The 17,591-nt window shown below is 37.2% G+C and overlaps 1 protein-coding gene across 5 annotated transcripts in view; it reads right to left on the bottom strand.

The window, feature by feature from the left end:
- The window catches only part of N4BP2 (NEDD4 binding protein 2), a 36,235-nt gene that overhangs the window by 4,894 nt on the left and 13,750 nt on the right, over window positions 1-17,591 (bottom strand). For 2 of the 5 annotated variants that reach the window (XM_035896726.1, XM_009641261.2), the window contains exons 8-17: window positions 15,887-16,042; window positions 12,389-14,700; window positions 10,890-10,975; window positions 10,133-10,175; window positions 8,886-9,130; window positions 7,338-7,456; window positions 5,307-5,445; window positions 5,007-5,192; window positions 2,552-2,720; window positions 596-719 (exon numbers count right to left, since the gene is read on the bottom strand). In XM_035896726.1, the coding sequence (XP_035752619.1) occupies window positions 596-719; window positions 2,552-2,720; window positions 5,007-5,192; window positions 5,307-5,445; window positions 7,338-7,456; window positions 8,886-9,130; window positions 10,133-10,175; window positions 10,890-10,975; window positions 12,389-14,700; window positions 15,887-16,042 (3,579 nt within the window). The other 3 variants (XM_035896728.1, XM_035896727.1, XM_035896729.1) reach the window with 3 other exon arrangements.

Consider the following 17,591-nt stretch of genomic DNA (forward strand, 5'->3'; position numbering starts at 1 on the left):
CCCAATAATCTTGGTTATATTCATTCTGCTCCTCTTTTCCCGCTCCCCTTTCATTCCCTCTTCTTTCAAAACAGATTTTCTCCCTTGTCTTCTGTAAAAAGTAAGAAGGAAATGGGAAGGGAAGTCTTTGCTATTTCTCAGTCCCACCTTCGCAGTCACCTTCATACACCCCTGTAAAGAAAAAGCAGCAAACACACTGATGCCAGCCCAGACTTGCTAAATTGCTGTCCCACATAGCAGCTGAGCGCTAAAGTGGGTATTAGAGACCAAGAAAAAAACAGGATTAACAACTTTTCACAGTAAAGCTAGCAACCTTGCGCGGAAATACGTAATTAAACTGTGTTAGATAAGTTTAATGCATGGTGTTTTTATCTATCTCAAAGGACCTAGCATTTAATAGGTGCCCTGTATAAGGTGCTTTTGTGTCACACAATCGCACTGGGTTTACAGAACAGCAGACGTACTTTAATCTGAAACAGCAGACCTGCCTTAATCTGTTTAGGAGTTGAACAGTATTCTAAAACTAACTTCAATTTTCAGTTAGTTAAATGTGGGTTAAGATAAAAATGTATCAGTAACAAAAATCTAAACTCACCTGAAGTTGTGGCTTGTGAGGTATCTGATAGCTGCTGGTCTGATGCGAGCAACTCCTCCCTGACTATGGCTTCCTCTTCCCGTGATAACACAGAGATATGGTTTACCACCAGTCTGCTGGTACTCTGTAACAGCAGGGATTGTAACGGTTAAAATTTTCCCTCAGCACAGAGACTTGGCATTCAGCATAACCTTTCCATCCATTCTTCTGAAAAAACTCACTCGTGATTTAGAACTTTGCTTTCCCATACTAGCTACGCATCTTTTACATAAACATAGCCATTTTCCCTCACTTTTGAAAGAGATACTCTGAAAAAAAATATAGTCTAAGCTTTTTAAATCTAGATTGCTTGTAATATGCATGTTGTGATCATCACAAAATCCTTCTAATTTCATAGCAGCTTTACTGTTTCTATCATCTAATCTTCACTTGGAATTTACATCCTGTGATGTAAATTAAAATTGCAAAATTAAAAGTGGCAGTATAATTTAATTTTTAAGTGACACTTCTCTCTCTTGTTTCACATTTTAATTTAAATTAATGTGAATAAATAAATAATATATATTGGATAAAGAAAGGAAGAAGAAGGAAAAGATAAACCCACACTGCTTTTGACATTGAAGTCACACTTATGTGGACTAACTTCTGCTATGTTGGAGCACGTGAATCAACAGATCAACACATCACACAAGCTTTATTAAGGCATCTAGCCCCAGTAACAAAAGCAATCGCTCTTCTCCCACCGCAACCTAAACTGATAAAGAGTTTGAAAAAGAGGAAAAAATACAAATTGAACTGGATTCTCACAGTAAACCAAGATTTGCCTGTTCAAGATTATCAGTTCACATGACATCTTTCCTCAACTACCCTCTCTCTCTTGCACTTAACTTTATTTGGGTTATAGATTAGTTTAGTGTTAATTCTGCCAGCACCAAGTGCCTGGTATTGATCCCCTTCCCACGTATGCACACTGAAATGAACTTTTTTTTAGATTTAGGTGAATGGACTGAACAGAGAGCCCCTACCATCATTACAGGACTCTCGATTTAAGTGCAGATCAGGAAATTTAGCTCTAAAAAGCATTAGGTTACAGCTTGAAGTATATAAATATCATCTTAGGAATAGCAAAAGATAATGCAATTTAATTACCTCTCATGTATATTGAAAGAAAAGGGTTACCTAAGCCCCCCCGAACACTTTTTGTTTCTCTGTGTGGAGAAGATGTTTCAAAAAAAATCAGGTTTGTGCAGTAGTACCTTGCATAAGAAATATTTCTTATAGAAGCATTCCCAGTGTGCTTAAATTTATAGGGTAAACTAATAATGCAGAAAATGTATCTTTTTACAGCAAGAACACTCATGAAGTACTTGAAAACTCCACTGGGAGAAAGAACAAGCCTTCAAGCAAAACTGCCCAAAATTACATTTATGGAAGCAGCAGTATTCTGATCTCAAGAGATCCTGCTGACAAATCGATGTGGAAGTTACTGAAAGATAGCTCAAATCACACACTTCCATGTAAAAGTTGAAGACAATATAGTCATTGCGGATAGAATTCCAACATAATGATTTTTCTTCAAAGATTAAAAAAGCAACATAGTTCTGACAAAGCAATGCAAAGATGACACAAATATTTGCATTACCACCTCTGTTATAAATGCCAGGAAGGACAGATCAAGTCTTCAGTAAAAAATAAATGATAAACCAGAAGGACAAGGAAGATTTACAAAGAAGCATGGGGTGGGGGGGAACAAGACAGAGAGCAGAAAGAATCACTGCCATATCAAAGAAAAACCATTCTATGGGGAATTTTGAAAATAAAACAACACAAAGCCAGTTGTTTTTACATGTTATTAAGTTGCATTCATTCCCCCTGATATTGCCATATATCGTGATTTCTTCGTAGGAAATGAGGAGAATAACTTTTAGGGGGCAGGAATTATTGGGTTATTCCTACCTTTGCTTTTTTCCTGCAGCACTCGGGATAACTGATTTACAGCTTCATCCACATGGAGACCATGCAGGTCCAACACATTCATAGGCAGCAAGGAAGTATTTACTCTCTCAAAGATTTGCACAGCAGCAGCATGGTTGGCTTCTTTCATCTTCTGCTTGTGAAGGCGACCCTTTATTCATAAGCACAGCAACTATTACACACCAAGACATAATCTAAGCTCCACACTGGTCGTTGGGTTCAAAATGACAGTACTGGCAGGGTGCTTTTAGCTCACAGCTTGAAGCAGTAAAATTTATAATCACAACAGAACTTCTGGAAGAGGCTCAGTGAGACCTACTCACAAGGAGGTTTCATTACATCTGTTCTTAAGAAACTATTCAAAACTGGCACAAAGAAGAAATTAACAAAAGCCACAAAACCATAAGGTCTTTACATAAGCTAAAAAGTTACACTCCATGCTGATTTTCATATTTATTATTCTAACAATAGAACTTTACTTTCTGAAAGTAATTTTGCTAAAAATTTAAAGAAACAGTGTCAGAGAAACTGCCCAAGAGCCTAGGAAAAACCTGCTGAGTGTTACAGTTGACATTAATTCTTCTGAACGCAATCCCTAAAAATCAGACAAGCCAAGGGCAAACACTTTTTTTTTTTTTTTTTTAAATAGTTGTCTATTATCTCTCCTAATATTTTTGACAGATCTTTTATGACTGACAAGGCTAATACAGTCCCTGTTGGAATTAGGGGCAAGGAGCAGTACAGGGTTATTCACGTTACACAGTGAACAAGTACCAACTACTTCCCGTGAACCCTTCAGTGACAGTATAGAATCATAGAATGTTTAGGGTTGGAAGGGACCACTAGTGGTCATCTGAGAGACTAAAGCAACAAATTATGTCTTTGAAGATCTGTAGGCACAGTCTAAAAAGGCATGGAAGACTTAACTTCAGGTACTGGACTGACAAGGGCTCAAGAGAACAGAAGTGACAGTCTGTCTTACACTTTCTTAAAATGGATTATCTGAAGCATGTTAGTGTCAGACCAGAGACACCAGACCCATAACTCTCACTTGCAGAGGATTCCCAAGACATGCTAAGGCCACCAAGCATGAAGTATTTTTCATGAATAAACGCTGCTTAGTTTGTCTTTTTGTTAACAAAAGAAATACATAATAAATTTCCAGATTGTACTTGTCGTTATGGCTAAGAACAGAAGTAAGACGGGACTTGAAATTATATTTCTACTTAAAATCATGCGGACCTTTGTTTAGAATCTCTCCAAACTTCAAGAATATATAAACAAAGAACTTAAAGAGTTCATCATAAAGACCAAAAGTCAGTATTTCCTACATGCATAGTACCAATCTAAATATTAGAGTGATACATTATACCAAATGCATGAAAGCCTTTTTAAGATAATAAGCAAATTCAAGTGATTCATTATTACATTTTTATTCTGTCATAATGCAATTCATAATTTAGAATTAAATGCTTCTATAATGTGAATTCTTACTGAATTTTATATGCTAATTAGATCAGGGAAAAGCTGCAGCCTTTAAAGATATTTCTAACAGAATTATTAAGAGTGGTTTGAATTAAGTGTGAATGGAAGGGTCTTGTGTCAAGGCACCGGGAAACCAACGTACAGGAATGGTTACATGAACAGTTGAAACTTATAATCAAGAATATCATCAACAGCTATGATCAACAGTAATCAAACTGGCAAATACCAAGAAATGTGCTTGAATCAAAGACCAGAGAGCCTGTGCTCCAAGGCCAGAGCACATAAGACTGATCAGCAGCAGATCTACACTCCAAAACCAGATGGATGACAAAAAGCATGGCATACCACACCGCATTTATCCCAACCCAAGACAGACTGTAGCCATACAGACAGTCAGAATGAGAAAGCAAAGACAGTAGACAGCAATCTGGCCCAAGATTTATGGAGAATAGAGCAAGCAAGATTCTGAGGCAAAAGATCACATCTTAATATGTCTGACTCCTATAAAGTACGAAAAACATGTCTAAAAAGCCTGCAGCACCAATTAAGAGGAACCCAACAGACACATGGAGGATTCAAAAAGTGATGTTTGTTGCAGTCCATGTCACACGCGAGTGAACCTGGCTGGACCACAGGGACACAAATCTTGGTGCTTACAAGTATGTGTATGCGAGTGAGTTCTGTGAAAGAAAGAGCACATGTGACTAAGCGCTAAATATCATCATTCATGAGGTCTCACACTGAATTTGGTTACATTAGCTTCCTGTATTGGTATCATTACTAGTGAAAGGGATTTTACTTGTAAGGTGATTCTCAATATAACTCTTATACAGAGAACAGTAATTGCGCAAATTTATCAACTCTAGTAGGCACAATGTTTTTCTTATCACTTCTAATTCAGTATTTAAGTACATCTCTAAATTCAGGCAAAAGCCACAATACTTATGTTTACCTGATGTGCATAAAATTCTGCCACAGGCTTCATACCCATGCGATAGGCCTCCCCAGCCTTTTTCAAACATTCCTGTCTCTTTTGCTGGTGACAAAAAGCTTCTGCTCTTAAATCATCATATTGTGGATACTCGAATTCTTGAAATACTTCACTCAAAGGATCATCCTCTTCCTTGCTTTTTTTTGCCTGTAGGAATTTGCAGTGTTGAAGCTAAGTATGCATTGTAGGGTGTTTTCATTAACATACTTTGGATATGTTTGTAACTACTATTTAAAAAAAAAAAAAAAAAAGAAAAAATACCTTCTTCTCCCGGTTCTTTGCAGCATTGTAGGAAGAAACAATTTCATTTTGCTGAACACTTTCTTGGGCTATAACTGTTTTTACAGGATCTGCCTCCAGAACACAGTTCAGAAACTGTTCAGTTTGTTCTAAAGAGTAGCTGTAAAGGATAAGTAAAATCTGTGACTTAACAAATACATTAATAGCTGCTACATTTATTAAAATGCGTATTACAAACCTTGATATTGTTACAGAAATAGATGGCCATGGAAATAAAACACTGAAATGGAATTTTCCACCTTATTACAAAAGGGCTTGCAGAATCACTGTACTGCATTACCGGCATTAACACATACACCATCTTGGTTGATTGAAACGTAATTGATGGGCACTTGAATATTAAAAAGGACAATGAAATACTAAATTGCATCCTACCTTAATCAAACAGACATTAATTTAGAAGTAAACACTGCTTTTTGGGCTGGGTAAGTTACTTCATCTTAAATCTTCTCTGGTTAGGGTTAGATAGTACAAACTAGCTCAAAACTAGCTCAGTTTTCTGAAACCATTACGCAGGAAAATCCTTGTATTTCCAGGCAGGCTTTGTTATTAAATTTAATGAAATAAGAATAGGACATAATTTGCCATCAGATTTCTAATAAGCCCTCTTTCTTTATTCTTCTTGCTGTTCAGTAGGCAGACAAGAGGAAGACTGATCAAAAGTAAAGATAGATTTTGGGAAAGGTAACACTATGAAGAGAATTTAAAATGTGAAAAACAAGAGATGGTGAAATGTTTGAGCTGTAAAGATGGATGAAGGATGTATTTTAAACATCCCACAAGGAAAGGTTTTGATAACAACCTGGCCAAGCAGAAAAACTGACAAGTAGGCATGCAAACCCATATGCAGAGACAGACATTCAATTGGCCAAGGATGAAAAAAGAAGTTTCTCTTGAAAAAAAGTTCAGTTCTCAGGAACTTGGATTTAAGGTAGCCACATACCCCAGAAATATAATGCAGAAAAGAGAGGTAAGCAGGAAGAGGAGGAGAGATGGCTGATTCCATCAGAGCTGCTGTAGTAACTGGGGAAGTACTCACAGCTAACATCAGGTTGTAACCAAGAGGATAGTGGTTTTGTTATATATTTTTTTATTCTATATCTTAGTCTTTGAAAGCAATGTGATGGGACAGTTAAAACGCTAACATTATTGCTAAGATACTACTTGCATACCCTCTGCATTTTAGTAATAGGTTAAGGAGTGTGTTTTAATGTAACCAAAGTAACAGGTTTGTGGTGTGTTTTAGCAACCTTGGTGAAGGGGTGGGTGCTATGGAGAAAGAAACAAATTACATTAACAATGCTCGCATGAAGGGATCAACCAAAGGACACATGGTATGACCACCAGAGACCACCAGGGACCACAAGAGACACCCCTCAGCTTTTAAGGATGCGTGTGTAATGAATATGTAAATATGATAATTAGTTCCGGGAAATTCAATGCATATGTATGTAACCAGGTGATATAAACTTTAGTTGATGTAACCTGCAGTATGCACGTTAGGTGGAGCAACCCCTTGTGCATCCGGCGCCGTGAATAAAGAATGCCTGCCTTTTAACACTACATTGGTGTTATGAGGATTATTCCCGATTTCAGTGACAAGGTGATGGTAGTTTTCCTCTTGGGCAGACGCCATTTTCTGTGAACCCACTATTACCACCCCCACTAATTTCTCCCACTCGATTTAAACCTCAGCGCTAGAACAAATACACAGTTCCACTGACAGTCAGAAGTCAACAGCCAGAGACATTCTTCTCCCAACGAGAGAAACTGTCTACTCACCAAAACCAGAAACAAGTCTACACATAAGAGTTATGTCCTTTTTGCTTTTAAGACCAGCTAGTTTTGCTTTTATGTAGATCTACAAAGAGCATACTAGTTTGGAAAAAGCCCTTCTTTAGCACCATCTTAACTCTTAAATGTTAAGACGGTAACTGCACGCAATAGTGTTACCGAGTACCATTTTTACAAAGAACTTTAAAGATTTCTTACTTGTTGTCCTTGAAGACATCCATTAAGAAAGTTTGACTGATAGTTGGAAACATTTCAAAAAGTTGCTTCTCCTTTAATTTAGCGGCACAGTCTTTTCTAGCCATAGGAGGAACACGATTCTACCCAGAAGACAAAGGAAAAATATTACAGTTCTTGATTAGAACAAAATATAGTAGCAGCGGAGCCAATCCAACTATACTGTTATTTAAGATTTCAGAAAATATCTACTCAGTAGGTCTGCACCCACAGCAATGACAACATGCCAATATCAGCCTGCCACACTGGTTTGATGAGAACAAAGTAGGGACAGGTGAGTTGTATTACACACCACTGCAGTACTCTGCAGTGTCTCAGGTAGAGCTCCCTCATAACTTGGACAAAGCAAAAGGAGTATTTTTAGGAGGAATTTAAGTTTTGGAATGCATTCTCTGCTAATCTATCTAGTCCAATGCTAAGCCTCTGCAAAATCCGCCTCTCTACTCTATACTAAGGGCCTGGGGTTGAAACAACATTTTATTGTTAGACAGTGTAAGAAATTTTGTTTTGGTGTATCTGAAGCTGTAATAAATATTCGTATTTGTAAACTCAGGCTGAGAAGAAAACATAATTATAGCCCAGAATAAACTGGACTGATCATTCCAATACTCAGATTTAAAAAAAAAAAAAAAAAAAAAAAAAAAAAAAAAAAGTGGTCAAAACAAAGCCAAGCTCCATGAATCCAAACTGAAATAAAGCTGTGGACATCACAGTTGTTATTATCAGTAAGCCACATGCATGCAGTTCAAAGAAAGAATCCACAAACCATTCGTTCAAAGTACAGGCTAACCCATCCAACTTTCTACACCCATAGAAACAAAGCTCCTCTTTTTTAGGACAGCTACTTATTACAGACTATTACAAATAAAAATGCCTGTTCTGAACAACTGCTGGGCAGTAGAGGGCAGTACTATGCACACTCCAACCAGACAGGGTATGGGAACTGTGTGGAAGATACAGAATTAATAGAAGGAATTTTTTAAAATTACTATTTCTGACAAGTGGGTACAGAAACCTGTTTGAGATTGACCTCACGTACTTCTTTTAACGTTTCATCTGTTAGGAATGTTGTGGGTTCTCCTTACAAAGAAATATTAAAATCAATTCAATCCGCTTCTAAACAAACAAGACATGGAGCTAATTAAGAACTTCATTTGATATTACTGTCCCAATAAAAAGTGGGGGAAGTCACACTTATCTTTGTTTTTAGGTGAAGCAATCAAAAAACAATTCAACCAAACACAAATGCTAACCTGTATAGGGAAATGCATCATGATCTGTTTGTGAAACAAAATATTACATTTTAAAATGAGATTTGTATTTTTAAAACAGAAACATCTACCACAAGCAAACTCCTGTATCACAGTAATCAACAATACTAATTGGCATGCATTTGTATCACGAATTCAGGCCGTAATCAGCAGCACAAAGATGAGTCACCAGGTAAGACATACTCTGGCTTCATCAAGAGAAACAAATTAAAACTGCATAAAAAACCGGTGCTATCCATACCAGGTCCTGTTTCTCCTGCATAGCTATTTCTTCAGAAATTATTTGTCTGAGAGAAACTTTCTGAATCTGAGCATTCCAGTGATCCATAAAAGGAAAAACATCTGATGTTGCTGGTTTTTTAGTCTGTGTGTCATTAGATGAGCCTGAAACCCAGCTCATACTGTTCTTCTGTATTTTACTGTCTGCATTCTGAGATAACAGCATTTCTGAGTCATCTGTAGCTATCTGCTGAATCACAGGAGGACCTTCAAAAGCAATGAGGCGACAAATAAAACAATTATTAGCTTATTTATACAAGCAAAGCCAAAATAATTAAGATAAATTTTTCAATCTAGATGGTTTGGGTTTTGTTAAAACAATATTACTCATACTAAAACAAAAAACAACACGTTGTTTTCACCTTCCTCACTTCTATTTTCCAAAGACTGTCTGATCATCTTTATCTATTTTGTAAAACAAACGCAAAACCATCAGACTCCCTCACCAAATTTTCAAGTGCCAAGACGTATCTTTACAGCTGTAAACTACCTTGCACATACATTAAGTGGGGAGGTTTGTTTGCTTTTATAAGAGAATTATTGACTCATGTGTTTACATGTTTGCCAGTCTTTACAACTTAAGGACAGATGCTTAACAACCTGGTTTCACACTAACAGTTACTAACGTTGCAATCCAAGTCTTCACCCAGGTCCCATGCAATAGCGGGGTTCTGCTGTAGAGGGACACTTCCTCTGGGAACTGAATGAAAACTAGATTGCTAGAGATTTTAACACTTTTTGAGCAAGGACATACATCCCCCTGCCACAATCAATTCCTCTGACACGGACAACAACGTGTGAACGTTGTATTCCTGACCTCCTTCCCTCACCTGCAAGAAATCTTATTCTGCTAGTAATTCTCTGGCCGTACCTTTTCTTGCCACAGAGACTACAGAAGTCCTACCAAACAGCTGTCTGATCCAGATGGAGTGTCTCTAAATTCTCTGAAGTACACAAAATTATAAGCTTTTTGCTTGCATCTACCTGGGACTAGTGATTCTGCTTATACTTAACTTCTTTTTCCCCCCACACTTCTGTAAGAAAATGGTAAACGGAACCAAGAGCAATAAATAAAAGCTTAGCCTAATAAATGAATCCATCATTTTTCAATAGACAGAGTATCTGCAACCTTACTGAAGTTTCAAAGAATTAAGTATTTTTATAATGAGAATTAAGCACTTTTACAATTAAGAGAAATACATAACATACCTCCTGCAGACAACTTATATGATTCATCTCTCCTCTGACGCTTCTAAATAATAATAGTAAAACCACAAATATTATAAGTAAGCTATAAATTTCGCAGTGAAACTTTGCAAGTGTTATCCTCTAAGTAAACCAGCCTCAAAATAATGTCTCACAGTATTTCTCAAGGACTGGATATTTTAAAAGAAACATATTTAAGAAAAATAATTATGAAGTCAAGTTTAAAAGATAGAATTATCTTTCTGAAAACACAAACTACAGTAACATGCCCCACTGCTACAATTTCATAACCTTAATTAAATAAACAAAATTTTGCCAAAAAGCATTCAGAGTTTCATAAGGCTATAAAGGAATGGAGGTTAGAGAACTCTTCCCAATTCATGCACATGGAGAGGTTTTGTATACATAACTATTCATAAAAAAAACCTTTTCTTACATGTCAAAAAGCCAGTAATGATTTTTGGCCAGTGGAATTTTTGATCAATCTTGTAGTGAAATTGTACATTATGATCCTTCTTTCCTAAGAATCTTAGTTTTGCGACGAGGCACTCATGACATGCCATTTCTTCATCCCTTAAACTCTCCTTCAACAGCTCTGATAATTATGACATGCTGATATACTCCATATATTTTACAAACTACTGCTGTATTTCATCATTGTTCTCACAAAGATATCTTACACATTTAGACGAACACATAAGGAGACAAATGGTCTGACAGAGCGCAAGCACACCATACCATAAGCAAGAAATCTACTAACCAGAATAGATTCTTTCCATTTTTCATGAATCACTCTTGCCAAATTCAGATCAATATGAACCACACAATCCTCAACAGTTAGTGATCCTTATGGAAGAAAGAAAATACATTCATTAAAGCATTCTATAAAAACTTATCTAAGCAATTAAAAGTACAGTAGCCCAGACTTTTTAATTTGAATTCTGGAGATTCTGCACAAACTGTCATTCCTGAAAAAAAACTTCAGCAACTGCCAAGTTAAAAAAAAAAAAAATGCATTCCACACAGAATTCATTACCTGGTATTCAAAAACTCAGAAAGAATAGGAAAAAACAAGTTAACATTAATTATATCTTATTGAAATATGACTACCCAAACAACTCCTTTTTTCCATTTTTCTAGCAGAACCTTCTTTTACAAAGCCACTGTTAATTTGCAACCACAGTGTCATTCACGGTTCCTGTGAAACTGTGATTCCCCCTATTTTATTGCAATCCACGGGCAACTGCTTTTATGTAACACAACATACTCACCACTGCCCAAGAACAGTCACATCCCTCCTTTCAAACACACACACTCCCAAGTATCCCCTCTAACTCTAAAGGAAGTGGCAGAAATTATCATGGTATCATGATACATCTTTTCCCTAAAAGATCTTTCTGACATTGTTTCTCGCCCTTTCAAAAATAAGAGGGCAAGAAGTATGTATGTATCAAATAAAAAGGCAGGGCACGTTTCCAACACAATAAAACACCTTTCTGCTATCAAAACCAAACTTTTTTTTGGAGGAGGAGGTAGGCATGGAAGGCAAAGAGGCCAACAGTCAAACCCACCAATAAACCAGGTATTCAGGGCTTCATATCAAGTAATCTTCAGGAGAAAATAGAAAAGAAAAAAAAGAAAGGAAAGAAAAAAAGAAAAAAAAGAAAGCAAACAAGCTATATATTACTTGTGCTTTCTTTTCTTCCTTCTGCTATCAGCGTTTTAACTTTTGAGATGCATGTTGAAGCTGTTTGTGGCTTCCTTCATCACAGTCTCTCAGCAGACTAGTCTGTTTTCATCTTTTAAGTATAGCTGTACTTTATCTTCTCTCTAAACCATTCATCTCTCCTTCCCCAATTTCACTTCTGCCTAAAGCTTTCTTTTTTCCTTCTTTTTTCCTAACCAGTCATAATTTGCATCTTCCTCATCATCTTAATATCCCTTCGTAGTTTGAATATAGGCTCAAAGGCCTGTTGTTCAAAATGCAAATAAGCCAATATATTTGCTCATGCTTTTAAAGTACACACATATACAAAAAGACAAAGGCAGAAGGTAGTACTACTGTATTTATATTTTTTCCATGCCTAATTCACTTCCCTTTTTGCATTAACAAAAGCAAACAACAGTATCACAAGGAATTGTGCAAATCTGTTCCCTAAAAATCAAGCATGAAGGGAGAAAAGCACAGGCAAAGGAAGAAAGGTTTTCTCATCCAAACTGAGTTTTTTCATAGAGGTATGGATATAATCATGTTCATACCTGCATCAATGCCAACAGGCCCAAATATTTCTTTCAATTGGAGTGCCAGTTCAGGAGGTAATGTTAGTTCTAGGCAATCTATATTGAAGGCTGCACGTGATGCTGGTACAGGGCTTTGTATCTTGGCTTTAGTTTCAATTTCTTCTTCACCACCTATCTCCCTGGAACTCCCCTGGGTTTCTTTATCTGTCTCCAGTTCTTTATTACTCCTAGGACCCACCAAAAGCACACGATCCACTTCCAGTAACGAAGCAGTCACTTTGGAACTTTCTGCATTGCTTTCTGAAGGGTTACTGTCACTTCCGTTATTTAATTCAAATTTCAAATCGGTAGAAGTTGCGTTAGGACCATGAGGCAAAGTCATGGGTATACTTAAACCTGCATCAAGTTGTGAGACTGATGGCTTCTTTATAGTTTCTTCAACAGGACTCTCAGACTCTACCTTCTGCTTTCCTGAAATGGATGGCTCTACGATACCTGTTGCTGAGCTGCCTGTGTCAGTTCTAGGGGCTACATCTCCAGAATTTTTCAGTTCTGCTGAGTCGTTCAATGAGGTAGCAGTCAGTAAGTCAGACACATCAGCATCTGTCGCGATTACCTTCGTAGCCCTACTTTCTGCAATGGCGAGTGATGAGTTCTTGTCTTCTGAAGGCTCAGAGATATCACCAGCCCCAATTATTTGCGGTGTTTGTTCACAGTCTTTGAGATTCTCACCATAGTTTGTACTTGCCTTGAAATCAAGGTCTACAACAACTGGCTCAGCTTCTCTTACTTGAAAGCATTCAGCGTCAACATCTTGGCACAACTTTTCATCAGAGTCTAACAGCAGACCTGTGGCCCAATCGATGTCTTTGTTACATCTTTCATACAGATCTTTCAGAGCTTCAGATGAAACAGACTCAAAGAGCTTACATAGCATATTTAGCTTTTCAGACTCATCAATATTTGTAAGTTCGCTTTCTTCCACAAATGTACTTTTATCATACATAACTCGATAGGGTATTTTCACCTGAGAATCTGAGGCACTGTCTACATCTTTGGGTTTGAAGCCATCTAGTCTGCCATGCAATACTTTGGTAGTCTCAGGAAAAAGCATTTTCTTTTCTAATCTCCACAAGAGAGCAAAGTCCTGTGATTCAGTCTGTGAATGGCTACTTTTTTGTCTACATGAGCACGCGTCACATTTCTCTTCTGCTGTGTTAAGCACAGGCAAATGTTCCTCTTCTTTGGGATGGGGCACATTGTTGTTTGTAAAAGTGAGGGCTAATTTGTGATGTTTCCTCATTCTCTTATTTTGCTGGGTTTTCTTCTCACCTACTGTTTCACTAGCTACTGTTTCAGGTTGGTGCACGTGCAAACTTTTTGTATCCATTTGCTCTGCAGTGTCCACAGGTGTCCCACGAAGCACATCTACTGTCTCAAGAGCATTTCTACTAATATCACCTTCAGTATTTCTGCCTTCATCGGACTGATTTAGATTTGTCTTTCTCATTCTCCTTGACCTCTGTTGTCTCTGTTCTAATGAGCCTGAGACAGGCCAATGTCCTATCATTTGTAATTCTGGTGTGACTTTATCTGAACTAACAGAGGAACAGCTAAAGGCTAGATTTTCTTCCTTATATCCTTTCTCAACGGAACAGGTTCCAGGCAGGCCTACTTGCTCTTTACCTAACTCAGGATGCTGCTGACTGGGAGTTATACCTTCTGTATTGCTCTTCACAGAAGATTTTTCGAGTCTTCTAGCTCTTTTGACTCTCTGTCCCATTGTTTGCTCTACAGGCCAGTCACCCAGAAAGTTTAGTAGTTCTGGTTTTCCTGACGAATCAAAAGCTGAACTGCTTGGTTCCACTACATTACTACTTTGTGTTGATTTTGGTTCTGTACATATTTCACCAGATTGTTCAACTTCAGTTTGAACTTTGAGAATGTTATTATCGCTGTGCTGCTCAGCTTCTCCTGTATGCAAACACACAGTCTCTTCAGCTGTGGTCACATCAACCCCATCCATTTCTGCTTTAGTATTTTTTTCTATTTTTTCTCCCTTTTCTTCTTTCTTCTCCAGGGGCAGTTCTTTTTCTACACAGTCTGATAAATAAACATCCAAGTCACCTTGAACAGTGCTGTTCTCAGAATTGTGTTCTCCCAAGTTATTTTCTATTTCTTTTTCCTCTTCCTGAAAATGTTCAGGATTACAGTTACTTTCTAATGTTAGAGAAGTACTGGGAAAAGTTTTATCTTCAGCTAATTCAAGAGGCTCCACATCAGAAGCAAAAGGTTTTTCTTCCTTTACATCTGAATATGCCTCTCTCTTTCTGAAAGACAAATTGGAATAAAAGATAAACCATTTCAAACCTTTTTAAGCACCTGTCTACATTTTTAATTTTGGCTTGGCTATTTAGTATTTTCAGATTACAGACCAGAGACCACCTTTTAGGACATTAATCATCCAGCTGGAGAACTCTAGTGGAGAACTCTAGTGAGAGTGAAACAAATTTAAGATGACTTAGCCCTAACCTCAACACTCCTTTATAAAAGAGAAGGAGCTAAACAAAGCAAAACTTTTCTTGGCAAGTATCCCTTTTTTACTTCGGCATGGGGCTGAGAATACTTTCTCAGGAGTCTATTTTACCCCATTCCCAGCATTCAGTTATGTACTGAAGCACTCTGCTGCCAGACATTGCCTCCTTCCGATCAGCAAACCTGATAAATATGCTTTTATTTAATGACTGTTGCTCTCTCCTGATGGCTCAGTGCTAAAGAAAGTCTGGAAGTCAACTAGGAGAGGATGTGCCATTTCTTGTCACACCATTTTTTAACAATCAACTGCATTCCATTAATTACCAGTGACCACTTCATTTCAAATACATTAAGCACATACAAACCAAATGAAATAATAAGTACAATAAAATCTTATTTCCTATGCCTTGTTATAATGCATATACAGCATTATTCAGATTAGCCACTACAAAACAGTCATGTATACAACCAACATAAAACCAGACAAGTCTAAATTAAATATACTCAAGAACAAGTAGATAATTTGTTACTACTGCATGAAGAATCCACCTCCTACCACAAAGACAACATCTAATACCAACACACAGGCTCAGAAAGAGTAATTTGCTTGTATTTAGGACTACATTATTCTGAGAAGCATTTTACAGATTTTAAATGTTTTCTATCTACCACATACATCCAACAGCACATTTCTAAGATAAAAGAAAGTCAATCAACATTGGCTTATTGAAGAATAACACACAGCCATACCGGGAAGTTTTCAAAAATCAACGGAAAGTTGACTAGATCCCATGACTGCTCATGTCTGGAAATACTGAAATTCTTAAAAATTAGGAAAACTATGTAGTGTATTTCTTTTTATTATTTAACTAATTTTTTTAATGCATTAACTGTTCAACAGCATTATCCAGGTTCCATGGTTATGAAGTTTGAATATTTAGCCTTTTATTTGAGACTACAAAGCTAGCAAAAGAATCTAACCTATGGCTTTCCTCCTGACAAGAATCTTCGCTCCAGCCAGCAGCTTCTGATTTGTCTGGGACTGAAGAATCCAATATTGAACTAACAGTAAGGCAACGTTCAAACTGTTCCAACATCCTTTTGATCTTTTCTTTAGATACACCATGAACATTTCGCCTATAAATTAAAAGATTGAAAAAGAAACATTTCAGATTTGTATATTACAGTGACAGAAGAGAATAATTTAATAATCATTTAATGATAATTAGTTTACAGCAAGACTAACCATAGAATTCAGGGGCCCAGGCAAAAGCTGTGAAACAGCAATTCTTTCTGTATCAGTGCACTAAGGCACAGGATATCTCAGACAAATTGCAGTTCCACTTGACTTCTCCACCCCACCTGGTGGCCCTGTTCTGCAATAGGATTTTTTGCTTAACACTAAAGTCTAAAACTGTACCAATAATGCATCTTCTTCAAATAAGTATCAAACCCACACCATATCAGATCCTGACAGTGATGCAGGATATCAAACTGGGTACAGAAAATTTCTGCATTCAGTCTGTCTTCTCTGGTTTTGCTAAACTGAGAACTCCTTGAGCAAAACCTAATCACCTATTATTTTGGACACCCTTTGGCTAGCAATTTTCACTGACTCTGTGAAACACCAACTAGCAATGTGCTCTGTAGCAGTTCCAGCTACATCAAGTGAATCTTGCCAAGGATGGCAAACAGAAGATACAGGAAAAAATGTTTCAGTTCTATTTTAGGAAAAGTGGCCAACCTTAAGCTAAGCATGCAAATTCAGATGACAACAGATATTATGAAATCATAAAATAATTTATGTTGAACAGGACCTCTGGAGGTCACATAATCCAACCTCTAATTCAGAGGAGGTACAGCTAGATCAGGCTGCACAGAAATTTGTCTTGTCAAATTCTGAATATCCCTAATGACTAAAAGTCTACAAATTCTCTGGGCAACCTCTTTCAGTGCCTGAGCACCCTTTCAAAGTAAGTTTTGGGTTTTTTTTCTTTTACGTAATCAAAATTTCCCAAGTTCCAACTTGCTTATGTTTGTTTTGTCCTACCCCTGCACAATTCTCAGAAGAGATCTTGTTATGTTCTCTATAACCTCCCAAAAGGTAGCTGAAGACAACAATACAATCCTTCCTTAACGTTCTCTTCTTAAGGCTGAACAAACTACTCTTGCTCAATTCAGTATCATTTGCAAATCTGCTGAGAATGCACTCTGTCCCAAAATCCAAGTAATAAAAAGGACTTTAAATAGAAGCGACCCCAGTATTCAACCTAGAGGGACATCAGCCTCCTCTTGGACCTTGAACTGCTGATCATATCCTGTGAACCTGGTATCCAGCCAATTTTCTAGCTACCTTATTATTCACTTACATAGGGTTTACACCTCGGTTATTTTGGCTGTAAGTAATGGCTCTATGACTGTGTAGAAGGTCCTACTAATGAAAATGTAAACAACAATGGCAGTGACAAACTCAGTGACAGCAGAAACATTTCGAGTAAGGCAACAGACCAGCCAGATGCAAAAACAGTCCCAACCTGACACCATTTTTGCAACCTCGGGAACCCAAAGGAACAGTACCTTAAATGCAGAAGATTTGCAATCATTAAAACATTACATAGTAACTATTGCTAACAGCATATTTTGTATGTAATTAAAATAAAGTGACAGAAAAAAAAAATCTTGTAAT

The sequence above is a fragment of the Egretta garzetta genome, unplaced genomic scaffold, assembly GCF_000687185.1.
Source record: "Egretta garzetta isolate BGI_Z169 unplaced genomic scaffold, ASM68718v1 scaffold256, whole genome shotgun sequence".
NCBI lineage: Eukaryota > Metazoa > Chordata > Aves > Pelecaniformes > Ardeidae > Egretta > Egretta garzetta.